This window comes from Cebus imitator, unplaced genomic scaffold (genome assembly GCF_001604975.1).
Source record: "Cebus imitator isolate Cc_AM_T3 unplaced genomic scaffold, Cebus_imitator-1.0 Scaffold34, whole genome shotgun sequence".
Classification (NCBI taxonomy): domain Eukaryota; kingdom Metazoa; phylum Chordata; class Mammalia; order Primates; family Cebidae; genus Cebus; species Cebus imitator.
In genome coordinates, this window is record NW_016107349.1 from 10,074,478 (window position 1) to 10,087,695 (window position 13,218).

A 13,218-nucleotide genomic window follows, 5' to 3' on the forward strand; every position below is an offset into this window, starting at 1 on the left:
CTGAAGAAAAAAAAAAAAAAGAAAAAAACTGATACCTGGCCCCATCCCCATAGAGTTTGATCTTTTCATCTGGAGTATGGTCAAGCCTTGGAGCCACAGTGGAGAAATACTACTTTAAAAGCTCTATTCTGAGTGTGGTGGCTCATGCCTATAATCCCAGCACTTTGGGAGGTTGAGGTGGGTGGATGACTTGACGCCAGGAGTTTGAGACCAGCCTAGCCAACGGTGAAACCCCATCTCTACTAAAAATCCAAAAATTAGCCTGATGTGGTAGTACACATCTGTAGTCCCAGCTACCCGGCAGACTGAGGCACATGAACCTGAGAGGCGGAGGTTGCTGTGAGCTGAGATTGTGCCACTGCACTCCAGCTTGCGTGACAGAGTGAGACTGCCTCCAAAAAAAAGCCCTCTTCTGTGGTATCAGATTCATTTGGTAGAGCTCAGGACCTGGAAGTTCACTGCTGTGCAAATTCCAGAGGAAGCACAGTCATTTGAGAGAACTGACAGTGTTCCTAAGAGGATCCGTGCTGAGGGGTGCCCACAATGGAGAGACGGGGAGATGCCTGTACCCCGAGGCCAAGAGCTAGAAGAGATCTGTCTCTTACAGCCCCTCATCTTACAGCTTAGGAAATTATGTTTCAGAGCAGGCGGTGACTAGCCCAAGGCCCCTCTGGGAGTTGAGCTGGTAACAGGGCTGGAGCTGGAACACAGGCTTCCTGTGGGGCTCCAGTACTAACGGGGTCGCAGTACAGGGCTGGGAGGCAGGACTGGACAGACAGATCCATCAGAGGAGTGGGCAGTTTGTTCAGTCATCCCACTGACCATAGAAGCAGCCCAGTGGCTAGACTTGGCTGCTTCCGCACTGTAAGATCCTATCCACTGAAAAGGTCCTGTTTTCTGTTCACCTTCCCTCACTGATGCTTTCAGGGAGCAGTCCAGCCTTCTCATCAGCTACTCTCTACCAGTCTGACTAAAAGGAACATCATTGCCTCATGTGGCAAAGCTGAGCTTTGTGTCAGCCATCCAGTTCTGGGAAGTGTTCCCTGTCACTCACCAGCTAGCCGATTCTACACTCCTCCTGTGCTGGCATCAGGCTGCCAGTTCTGCCCCTAACTACCTCTGTATCCTGAGGCACCTACCCAGCCCTTGCCAAGATTTTCTCTCACCATCAAAGGGACCCAGGTCTTCCAACTCAAAAATTCTCAAGTTGGACACTCTTTGCTGACTCTTGTTTTTGACCTGAAAGAGAAATATCAGCGAGTAGAGCAGTATTGGAAATATTTGACCTCTTCCCTGAGATCAGTGGGAGGAACTTCCCTTGGAAGCTCTTATCATGTATCTCCTTAGGACCAAACCTAGGATTCCCAGACATTTTTTCCAGCACTGATGGTTTTGTAGGAGTTTAGTTTGGCTCTCCAACCCTGAGTTAGATGGATCAGGTTAATGTACACAACTTTGAAGGAGCCCAAGAAAGGCTTACCTAGAGCAAAAAATGAGATTTATTTCATTGCTGGTACAGAGAAATTCTTCGTAGAGTAATTATAGTTCGCAGTTCTTCGGGGGAAACTGGGTCAAGGTTTGAAAATAACCAAGTAAAAAAAGTATTTTCTCATGTATCATGATGAGTTTAGTAAAGTAGCTTAGGATAATCCAAACATGTTAGTAGATGTTTCTAAGTTTCTTCTTATCTACTTAATGGAATGGAATGACACCTGCATTGATGGCATGCCTTTTTAGCATGGGGCCCCGCCTGTTTTTGGTGTCCATTTAAGGTGGTAATGCTATGAGTTTTTAAGTTAAAACAGCACTTGAGGTGTCTTTTTCCTTTTTTCATCTAAAATAGGCAAAACCTTATTAGCCAAAGCAGTAGCAAACCAAACCTCAGCCACTTTCTTGAGAGTGGTTGGCTCTGAACTTATTCAGAAGTACCTAGGTGATGGGCCCAAACTCGTGCGGGAACTGTTTCGAGTTGCTGAAGAACATGCACCGTCCATCGTGTTTATTGATGAAATTGACGCCATTGGGACAAAAAGATATGACTCAAATTCTGGTGGTGAGAGAGAAATTCAGCGAACAATGTTGGAACTGTTGAACCAACTGGATGGATTTGATTCTAGGGGAGATGTGAAAGTTATCATGGCCACAAACCGAATAGAAACTTTGGATCCAGCACTTATCAGACCAGGCCGCATTGACAGGAAGATCGAGTTCCCCCTACCTGATGAAAAGACTAAGAAGCGCATCTTTCAGATTCACACAAGCAGGATGACGCTAGCTGATGATGTAACCCTGGACGACTTGATCATGGCTAAAGATGACCTCTCTGGTGCTGACATCAAGGTAAGAGCCTAACTGTGTTCAGCTCATTTCTGGGAATGTGGCCATATTGCTCTTGGGATGGTGGTTGGCCTGGACAAGTGGGTGTCTGTATTTTAATCATCATATTGGTTTACCATTATATCCAAATGGTATATGTGCTTATTTGAAGTCATTTTTAATGCATTATTTTATGCAGTAAATGACCCTAACTGTAGCCACAAGGCTGAGTCGCTGGTATAAAGCTGCCTCCTCCATAGGCGCAGGTAACTTTCTCAAGGTATGTCAAATGTAGCTACTCAGTCCCAGGTCAGGGGAAGAGTGTATCCTGGGAGAACTCTCCCCAGAGCTGCAGAGTGGGGACCCAGCACCCACTATATCTGTGTCCCAGTTTGTGTTCTGGAAGGTTGTACCAGATTATACCTCTTGGTTTTATGACAAATATACATGAGTTAGGACATTTCTTCTCAGCTGACAAGAATTTATAGCAAGTCCTGGCAGCGTTGAATATGAGTTGAACCTGCTTTCCCTGGGAAGAGCTGGGTTTTCATGGGGCCTGAGTGCCATGGTTAGGTAGGGACAGCACAGGCAGTGCTTTTCCAAGCCAGCACCTGCCCTGAGCCCACAGATCACTGGCAGTCAGTTCTAGAGAACTAGGTTAATATCTCTGTTGGTGAGTAAAATCTATCTTCTTTTTTGAAAACTGAAAGATCTTAAAATTTTATTTTTAAGATAACATTGAAAATTTAAGATAAAAACTTAATGAAAAACTTTTGAAAATTTTCAAGCCTTCAGAAAAGTTGCAATAATAGCACAGTGATTTGCCAGTAGTTAACATTTACCCATTTGCTTTCTCTTTCTCATTTTGAGACGGAGTCTCACTCTGTCACCAGGCTGGAGTGCAGTGGTGCAATGTTGGCTAACTGCAACCTCCGCCTCCCAGGTTCAAGTGATTTTCCTGTCTCAGCCTCCTGAGTAGCTGGGACTACAGGTGCACGCCACCACACCCAGCTATTTTTTTTACTTTTAGTAGAGACGAGGTTTCACCATGTTGGCCAGGCTGGTCTCGAACTCCTGACCTCATGATCTGCCCACCTCGGCCTCCCAAAGTGCTGGGATTACAGGCGTGAGCCACCATGTGCTGCCTGCTTATCTTTCTATACACAAAATTTTCTTTTCATCCGAACCATTTTAAGTAAATGACCTGATGCCCATAACCAAACAAACTTTTGTGCCAGGATTGTGTTTTTGCCACAGTACGTACTTCCAAAAGTAAAAGAAAACAATGACAATAACCCATGTAACATGTTCATTTGCTGTCCTCTATTTCCTTCATTTCTCTTACCTTTCTAAACAGATGAGACCTAAAACGAAAACATGTAACATGGGTTATTGTTTTCTTTTACATTGGGCAAGTAATTACTGAGAAATCAATAGACCAGAATAAACACTGTACTCTGTAGTATTATTCTATAGTGTAGACACTGCCACTTAAACAGTTTCTAACCAGAATACATGTTCTTTTATGACTATAGGTAAATGAAATAGACACTCTCAATTGCCTCTAAGTTTCAGGGCATAATTTCATTTATTTCCTAGGAATATTATTTTCTTTAAAGAAAGTGGTGCTGTAAGAATTTCCTGACCTGCCAAGCTACGTAGCTTGTTAGAACCTGAGCCCACAGCCCTGATCCTTGGGCCAGTCTTAGTTACAGTAACTTCCAGTTTAAGCCACTTCACATCCTTTCAGAAAATAGGATGCTTAAAACATTTAAAAAAAAAAAAATCAAATGTTTCCTAAATAAGCAATTTGTGTTCATTCTGGGTGTCTCATGCTTTCTTTCAGAATAGCTTTTTTGAGATGGAGTTTTGCTCTTGTTGCCCAGGCTGGCATGCAGTGGCATGATCTCGGCTCACTGCAACCTCCGCCTTCCCAGTTCAAGTGATTCTCCTGCCTCAGCTTCCCAAGTAGCTGGGATTACAGGCTCCTGCCACTGCACCCAGCTAATTTTTTGTATTTTTAGTAGAGACAGGGTTTCACCATGTTGGCCAGTCTGGTCTCAAACTCCTGACCTCAGACAATTTGTCCACCTTGGCCTTCCAAAGTGCTGGGATTACAAGCGTGAGCTACTGTGCCTGGCCCCGGAATAGCTTTTCCTGAATTCCTTGTTAGAATAAAAAGTATTTCACTTTCTGAATACACTGTTCTTTCTTACAGGCAATCTGTACAGAAGCTGGTCTGATGGCCTTAAGAGAACGTAGAATGAAAGTAACAAATGAAGACTTCAAAAAATCTAAAGAAAATGTTCTTTATAAGAAACAGGAAGGCACCCCTGAGGGGCTCTATCTCTAGTGAACCACAGCTGCCAGCAGGAAAATGGGAGATTTCTCCATCCCTGAAAGGGATGAGGTTGGGGTAACGGAATCCCTGTTCCCATTGGTTTTTATTAGCAAAACATCCTGTGTCTTTTGGAGTACGATGTGTAAGTGCCCATTGGGTGGCCTTCATCTGTCAGTCACCGTGCAGCAGTCTGCTTCTCAATAAAGCGTGCTCTTTCACAAACACTGGCAGCAGCATGTGGGTGCACCCAGCTGCAGGGAAGCCTCCGGGCAGGAACCTTAGGCTGCGTTCACAAGGAGTGTGGACCTCACTACGCATTCCCCGCATCACACCTCAGAGCTGGTGTTCATCAGTAATTCCGGGGTGGGGGAGAACTGATCACAGCCACAGAGCCAGGGATATTCACTGTTCAAATAATAAAGGCTGAGTTAATGTGTCTGGTGCTTCCAAAAAGACGGAAGAACAGTTTTCCTTTTTGGAAGTTCTCTGGACCATGCGGGTTCTCAGCACTCTGAGGGCAGAAAATAACTACTGGTGTTCCCAAGAGACTAAGGATTCCTAGAGCTATCCTGAACGCCCTCGTTCTTGGGCTCAGAAACCTCATCCCTTCCAAGGTGTTCAGAAACATGTTGGAGCTTCCCCTTCCCTTTCTCCATGTGTTTCCTTCATTTCTCTTTCCTTTCTGAACAAATCAGGCCTAAAGCTGTTAAGTGGGGCAGATCAAGCTAAGTATTCCCTTGACAGCTGGCCTGGCTTGGGTTGTAGGGGCCCACACTGAGTCAGGAGGGTGTATTAATTTTCTGTTAACACCGTAACAAGTTAGCGCAGGCCTTGTTTAAAAACAGCACAATTTGGCCAGTCGCGGTGGCTCACTCCTGTAATCCCAGCACTTTGGGAGGCCAAGGAGTGTAAATCATGAGGTCAAGAGATCGAGACCATCCTGGCCAACATGGTGAAACATCGCCTCTACTAAAAATACAAAAATTACCTGGGGGTGGTGACGCACACCTGTAGTCCCAGCGACTCGGGAGTCTGAGGCAGGAGAATCACTTGAACCCAGAAGTCAGAGGTTGCTGTGAGCTGAGATCATGCCACTGCACTCCAGCCTGGGTGACAGAGCAGACTCGGTCTTTTAAAAAAAAAAAAAAAAAAAAAAAAACACAATTTTATCTCAGTTCTGTAGGTCAGAAGTCCAACACAATGTCTCCAGACTAAAGTCAAGGCGTTGGCAGGATTGTTCTTTCTGGTGGCTCTAAGGGAGAATCCATTTTCTGAGGGTTGTTGGCAGAATTTAGTTTCTTGGAGTTATGGGGCCGAAGTCAGCATTTCCTTGCTGGCTGCCAGCGGAGGCCTTTGCCAGTGTGTGAAGGCTGCCCTCCCCTGCTCCCTCCCTCCTGGCTCACGGCCCCTCATCTTCCAGCAGCAACGGGTTAATTCCCTCTCTCCAAATGGCCCTTCTTCCTGCCTTTTCTACTCTTACAGACCCTTGTGATTACATTGGACCCACGCAAATAATCCAGGGTAATCTCCCAATTTTAAAGTTTATCTTAATTTTAACTCCCAATTTTAAAGTTTACTATCTTAATTTTTATCCGCAAAGTTCCTTTTGCTATGGAACATTCACAGGTTCCAGGGCTTAGGGTGTGGCCATCTTTAGGGGGCCACTGTGCCTACCACTGAGGACATCACACATGGGGGTGGCCCAGTGCAGGGTGAAGGCAGGGTACGCGTCAGTCCGAGCAGGGTGTGGAGCTGTCCGTGTGGAGGAGTGCCACAGCATGGGGACTCAGCATGGGCAAAGTGAGGCTGGCATCGTGTGGGGCGTGCATGCAGGGCTGGGGTGGTCCAATGCAGGGAGTTGGTGTGGGCAGCCTGATGTGCAGTATGAGAGCCCAAGTGGGTGAGGAAGGCATCTGCAGGGGCGGGATGGTGTGGGAGGGAGGCTGCTTATGTAAGGAGGCAGTCTAGGAGGTGAACGGGATGGTGGAACAGGTTTCTCTGAGGAGTTAGATACAGAAAGGACAAAAATGAGACCAACCTCTGTCCACCGGGAGTGCACCCGCCTAGACCCAGACCTTTGCTTCTAAGTATTCTCCACTAAAAGGCGTGAGGGCTGATTCCAGGACCAGGCAGGGAAAGGACAAGATGAACCCAAAGTCTGTTTTGCCGGAAAGCAAAGGCATGCTCAAGGAATGAGGGACATGTCTGGAGGACACAGAAGCCTGTGTGAAGGGGCTCCCACTGCCAAATCTGGAAGAGTCTGAGCATCCAAACAGTTAACTATCAATAGAATACAGTAAAGCCCTTTAGGGAACTACACATATACCGATACATAGGAATTGATCTGGAAGTTTGCTGAGGAAGGGGTATTTACAGATTTTGAGAGTCCCCACAAAACACTTCCACTGGAAAGTCACACAGGAGAAGCACAGCGGACACCATCATCAGCAAGTGGTCAAAATGCACATCAGTGATGGGCACCTTGAAAGTATGTGCCACCCAAGGGTGTCACTGCTGTCACACCCGCCGAAGATGCTTAGCCTGAATCCAGTCATGAAGAAACACCAGGTAAACACAAACTGAGGAACATTCTTCAAATTCAGAACACTTCAAAAGTGTCCATGACCTGAAAGTCAAAAAGCTTCCAGTCAGGAGACTGAAGAGATGACAACCAAATGCAGCTCATGATCCTGAACTGGAGCCTTTTCCTAGGGGACATGACCGGGGCCGCAGGACCAGCTGGGAGAACTGCGTCCATGCTGACTTCCTGTTCCATGTCTGGATCATGGGCAGACAGGAGACTGTCAGTAACTGACTCTCAAATGGCTCAGGAAAGAAAATTCTTTGTAACGCACTTGCCCTTTTTCCATAAGTTTGAGATTAAAAACAAAAAAACCCCAGCACATCAGTACTGCCTTTTCCTCACTGGTAATAGCTGAGTCTTTTCCTCTAGAGGGACAGTCTCCCTCATGTCAGTCCTTCAAAGGAAGCTAAAGCAAACGCCAGACCCTAGCAAGTGTCAGCACAGTGGCTGCACACCCACCCCAGCCGCGTCTCCAGTTTGCTTATTGACCAACATGCAGAAATGACTATTTCGGCAGCAGGTCACCGAGGCTTGCGGTGCCAAGCACTGGGAATGCAGGGGTGAACTGCTTGTGGAACAACGGAATTCCCAGAGCAATTTCTTCCCTGGCTTCCTGCACTGGTGAGCCGGACAGGGACTGCCCTGTCTGCCTGCGGAAGGCCCACTGGCTCTATGGAGCTCTTCCTCGGTGGAACCGTTTGAGGTGAACTCTCCCATCACTCCCTCTGCAGCAAGCACATCTTCACTTTTCCAATACAAAATAACGTGTGTACCTTACAGGTAGTAGCTACCAGGGCTGCTGGCCTTACAGCTGCCTTCTCCTCCTGGGGACACAGCACAGAGGTGCCTCCTGACCTCCCTCGCCACTTTAGAGCTCAGGGAAGATGAGAAAGCCATTCCTCCCAGCCATATGTTAACAGTGAAAATGATTCAGCACTAAAAATCTCTTCCAAGGCAGAGCAAGTCTGAAAAATGGATGTGGACATTTCACTCTGCTCACAGCCCTCAGAAAGTAACACCAGAACCAGCCTTGGCCATCACAGCATAAGCAGAGTTGCTGCACAAGCACGCTGGGCCCCTCCTGCAGGCAGGCCCGGGGCTGGCGGGACAGCATGCTCGGCTCTGAGGTAGCTTGGGAGCAGGTTTCCCACAGGCTGCCACTGCCCCAGGCAGACTTCCACACTCCAGTGGCCTCGGCCCTGCTGAAGAGCGGGTTCTGACTCCATATGGTCAGGCCTGAGTTGCTCAGCAGCCCCAGGGATGCTGTCCCTCCAGCTCCAGATGCAGGAGTCGCCTCCAGAGTGAACTAGGAATGACGAGGAACTTTCCACACACTGCATGCAGGCCAGAACACCAAACGTTAACTGCGGCTCTGAAGACAAGCAAAATCTGCACACCAGCCTGGGGAAGACATCCTAGTGCTGACAAACCAAACCTTTATCTCAGAGAGGGCCTGGCACGGCCACCATGACGCCAGCTGAGGGGACACATCACCCTGCGGGGGCCACTGCCAGCTGCGCACGGGGAGAGAATGGGCAAGGGCGTGGCCACACCTCAATCATCATTGGTTTAATGACCACGTGGCATGACTCCCTATGTACATATATACACACATGCACATATATAATATGTAAACAGCTTTTGTGTCATCTTCACACCCAAAAAGTGTGTCAGATGCGAGAGGCTGGCAGCCCAGACACATTATTAATATTGAGAAAGAACATTTCAAAAGCTGAGGTCTCTAACACACACATTCTCCCCTCGTGCCTCCTGGCTCTGCAGGGTGGGCAACTTGGCCTCACAGTCACGGTCCGTTCCCCGTGGCTCTCTAATCTTCCAGCAGCAGCTCCAGCTCCTCCAGTGGCAGGCGCACCCGGAGCTCCTTCTCGGTCATCAGATCCAGGACCTCCTGCATCTCCTCGGGGAAGTACTCCACGGCGTCCAGGTACAACACCTAGGGGCAAGCAGGAAGGCCACCCTGCTCAGCCCGCCGCTTCCTGTCAGCCTGGAGGCGCTCGGGAAGAAAGGGCAGATTCCTCCTGTTGCCTCCACAGCCCACGCTCCCCTCGGCTTAGACTTTTCTAACTCAGGCCGCACTGGGCATGCTCAGGAAGGACACTGAACTCCACAGAGAAAGCGAGCAAACTCCAAGCAAGACCTTCTCTTTCACAAGGCAGGCCAGGACTTGCTGGCCATCACCCTCAGTTTGACTTCTGAGTGTCACCTGACCTGGGCTCTCACAGCTGGGCTGGGACATGATCCCAGCTCTTTCGGCATCTGCGCTGAACTCTAAGCAAACGCTGGAAACCAGCTACCCACAGCAACACTTGCATGAAGCACTAGCCCCAGGCAGGGCCAGGCTCTGCCTCCACAGGGACATGTCACCAGGAAAAGGCTCTGGATGTACCTTGGGACAGGGTATGGCGTCCATGAGCCGAGCATCCCCAATGCCACGGGGGCAGGCCGGGAAGACACTAGCTGGGCAGAGACCTGGCAGGGAGTCTTCAGGAAGATGAAGACACCATGGCGTTAACACTTACCTTTACCCAAGGACAATTCTGAAGTGCTTTGTAGAATACACCTTTGCTTCTTTCTTTATTTCCTAAGGAAACCTGAGGTGAGGGGAGAAAATACAAAAATGGTTAGCTGGCACAAAGAGGCCCAGGCTACACGAACACCCCTGGACTGGCATGCACCAGCCCTCGGCTGCATTAAGCCCACCCGTGCGGAAGGCCTGGCACCCTCATGGTGGCCGTGGGGCAGGGCCAGGTACCAGGGAGGGCTCTCCGAAGCCACTGCTGTGTGGGGGTCACTTCCCCCCCTACAAACGGCCCCAGAGTGTCAATCCTGATCACATCTGACTTTTTAAAGTCTTGTATCTCCTCCTTTGCTGTGGGCCGTCACGTCTTGGCGTTAGTGCTTAAACCAAGGAGTGTGTCAGTGAGATGAGGCCAAAGACCTTATTCGAATAGAGAAAAGTTCTTCTACAATACATAGAAAAAAACAGAAGATACCTGCTTTAATACTTGCCATTTTCTGAAAACTATCTTTTAGAGAAACGAGACAGCGAGGACTGTGATCAGCAACCTTCCTAACGGGGCAAGTTGCATCAGCAATCTCAGTACCACCGTGTGGATGCTCAGCACGTGTTCTCTCTAGATATAAAACCCTGCATCCCAATTCAGCCACACAACCTCCTTCCCAGCCCAGTGTGGAAGGAGACCCAGCTTGAGGCCTCCAACAGCCCCTCTCAGTCCCCTCCAGGGAATCGCAGCCCACACGGGCGGCTCCGCTGGCAGCAGGCTGTGCAGCCAGGAGTGGGCACAGGCAGGCTGTGGAGCTGAAGTCTCTGTGTTTCCAACGACCCCCTCCTTCAGACTCCCCTCCCTCAGAAGAACGTTCTAAGGGATGCCGGCCCTGCCCAGCCAAGTGGCCGAGGCGCAGCATCCAGCCTGGGACCAGTGAGGACTGCTGAAACCTGAACAACGGCATGTAGGGACTCCAATTTACTTCTCAGGAACTCCATCTGCCAAGGATGGTCTTACTCCCTTTTCAATTTGTTTTTGTTTGCTTGATTTTTTTTTCAGGGTCTATGTTGCCTAGGCTGGCCTTGAACTCCTGAGCTCAAGCAATCCTCCCACCCCGGTCTCCCAAGTAGCCGGAAGTCCATGGCCGGTGCTTCTCAGTTAACTCCCACAGTCACAGGAACCGGAGCTTGACAACCTTGCTTCAGGCAAGGCCCAAGCTGCCTCTGGCCTCTGCCAGTGCCAGGCACAGGGCCAGTTGTGAGGCTCGGAGGACTCTGCGATCCTCCCTGGTGTAAGCCTCCAGTTCTGAGGCTGAGCCTCTCAATTTATAACCAGAGAGCCATTGAGCGCTGCCCTTCCTTCCCATCCCAATATATGTCAATGTCCTCTCTCAAGATACTGACAAAATGTAAGCCTTTTGTCCTTTTTGAAAGAAAAAAGAAAAACTTTATGACTGTACTGTCTCAACCATGCACAGCTAATCCTGGAACCCAACAAATCCATCTCCCTCGGCGCCGGAGACGCCCTCACTGTACGGAGGTATGGAAGGGCTCGACGCCAAGTGAAAGCTTGGTGATGACCGTGTGTGGCTTCCGTCCATGATTCCATATTCTGAGACGTGGCCTTGTGTGTACCTTTGCCCTCTGACCGGCGCAGAGTCTCGAGGGAGGGAAGAGCTCATGGGCGCTATCTGGCTCTCCTGGTCCTCCTTCCTCACCTAAACTGACAACTGAGCCCCCTCATGAAATTCCTAAGTCAGGGTGAAACGTAACACAGGGAGCAACTCTTCTTTGCTGGTGTTCCCATGGTACTGCGTCTGCCACCCCACGGGACTGTGGCCAGGTAAATGTCCCTTCAGGCAGACCGGGAGCATCTCAGGGCACCAATTGCGTCTTTGCTGGGAACCTAAGAAAACAGCTAATGGAGGAGCAGAACTACCATGATGGGTCCCTGGGTGAGTGTGTGATTCAGCCAAGGCCAGTCTCCCAGAAGGAAGCAGGACCAGAGACTTCACACACAGCCCTCTTCCCTCACACGAACCCAGGAACTGAATCTCATCCAAATGATCTGAGGAACTCAACCAACAAGATGCTGGCCGGGCGTGGTGCTCATGCCTATAATCCCAGCACTTTGGGAGGCTGAGGCAGGCAGACTGCTTGAGCTTAGTCGTTCCGGACCAGCCTGGGCAACATGGCAAAACACTGTCTCTACAAAAACATAAATATTAGCTGGACATGGTGGTATGTGCCTGTGCTCCCAGCCAAGGTGTGCAGATTGCTTGAGCTGAGGAGCTGGGGGCTGCTGTGAGCCAAGATTGCAGCACTGCATTCCAACCTGGGTGACAAAGCGAGACCAGGTCTCAAAAAAAAAAAAAAAAAAAAAAAAACCTCATGACTCAGACCTGAGCTGAGCCATTAATAATTCCCCCTCCATGAGTGCGAGGGAGGCGAGTGACAGCAGCAGGCAGCTGCCCATCGGCTGCGTCACTAGCGTCCCAAGTGTCCGCGTGCTCCGTGTGGAGAAGCTATCTGGTGCTTCACCATCACCTGTTCTGGCATTTGTCTATCTTCTCAGCCCGTGTGTGCCGCCTCCCCATGGGGGAAGCAACATCTCTAAGAACAAGGAAGCTGAAGGTCTTCAGGCTTGTGCAAATTTTGATTCTCTTTTATCTCCTTAAAAACAAATCTGAGCAACTGTGAACTTACACAATTTTTTTTAGGTAATAACAAAACATAACCAACCTTGCCCAAACAAAAAAAGATACATTTCTATAATGCACTCTCCCTGTATTCCTGAGAGAAGATTGACACTCTGCTGAGAGGTTTATTCGTTTATCTGTTAAGAACTCAAGGGGATTCTTTTCCCTCCCACCAGCTCTTGTAAATGATGGGCTTTCAGGATATACTGACTCCTGCCAGCTGTCAACAGGATGGAAGAAATTATACTAGAGGGTAAAAGAAAATCCAATGATTCACAATTTAGAAATGCCACTGTGCCCTTTTATTTAAGAAGACCTCTATCATCAATCCCATGAAATCAGCTAACTGACTTATATAACTCATGGTTCCTTCTTTACTGTGTAGGTAGATGACCAAATTAAAGGATTTTAAGTATCTTGAAAATAACTGCAATTTTAGCCAAAACAACAAAACAATAAACAAGCCAAGCGCAGTGGCTCATGCCCGTAATCTGAACACTTTGGGAGGCTGAGGTGAAAGAACTGCTTGAGTCTAGAAGTCTGAGGCCAGCCTGGGCAACATGGTGAGATCCCATCATTACAAAAAATTAAAAAATTAACCAGGCATGGGCGTGCATGCCTGCATTCCCAGCTACTCGGGAGGCTGAGGTGGGAGGACTGCATGAGCCCAGGAGGCTGAGGCTGCAGTGAGCTGTGATGGTGCCACTGCACTCCAGCAGCCTGGGCAATAGAGTGAGACCCTATCTCAAAA

General features: G+C 48.8%; 2 protein-coding genes across 3 annotated transcripts in view; one reads left to right on the forward strand and one right to left on the reverse strand.

The window, feature by feature from the left end:
- The window catches only part of PSMC1 (proteasome 26S subunit, ATPase 1), a 12,387-nt gene extending 7,506 nt beyond the window's left edge, over positions 1-4,881 (forward strand). The window contains exons 5-6 of the mRNA XM_017524563.2: positions 1,814-2,340; positions 4,535-4,881. Of these exons, the coding sequence (XP_017380052.1) occupies positions 1,814-2,340; positions 4,535-4,669 (662 nt within the window). The 3' untranslated portion in view covers positions 4,670-4,881. The remainder of the gene's footprint in view (positions 1-1,813; positions 2,341-4,534) is intronic.
- Positions 4,882-8,789: 3,908 nt separating this feature from the next.
- NRDE2 (NRDE-2, necessary for RNA interference, domain containing) overlaps positions 8,790-13,218 on the reverse strand; it is a 55,680-nt gene continuing 51,251 nt past the window's right edge. For both annotated transcript variants that reach the window (XM_017524641.2, XM_017524642.2), the window contains 2 exons: positions 9,782-9,853; positions 8,790-9,195 (listed from right to left, as the gene is read on the reverse strand). In XM_017524641.2, the coding sequence (XP_017380130.1) occupies positions 9,070-9,195; positions 9,782-9,853 (198 nt within the window). In that variant the 3' untranslated portion in view covers positions 8,790-9,069. The remainder of the gene's footprint in view (positions 9,196-9,781; positions 9,854-13,218) is intronic.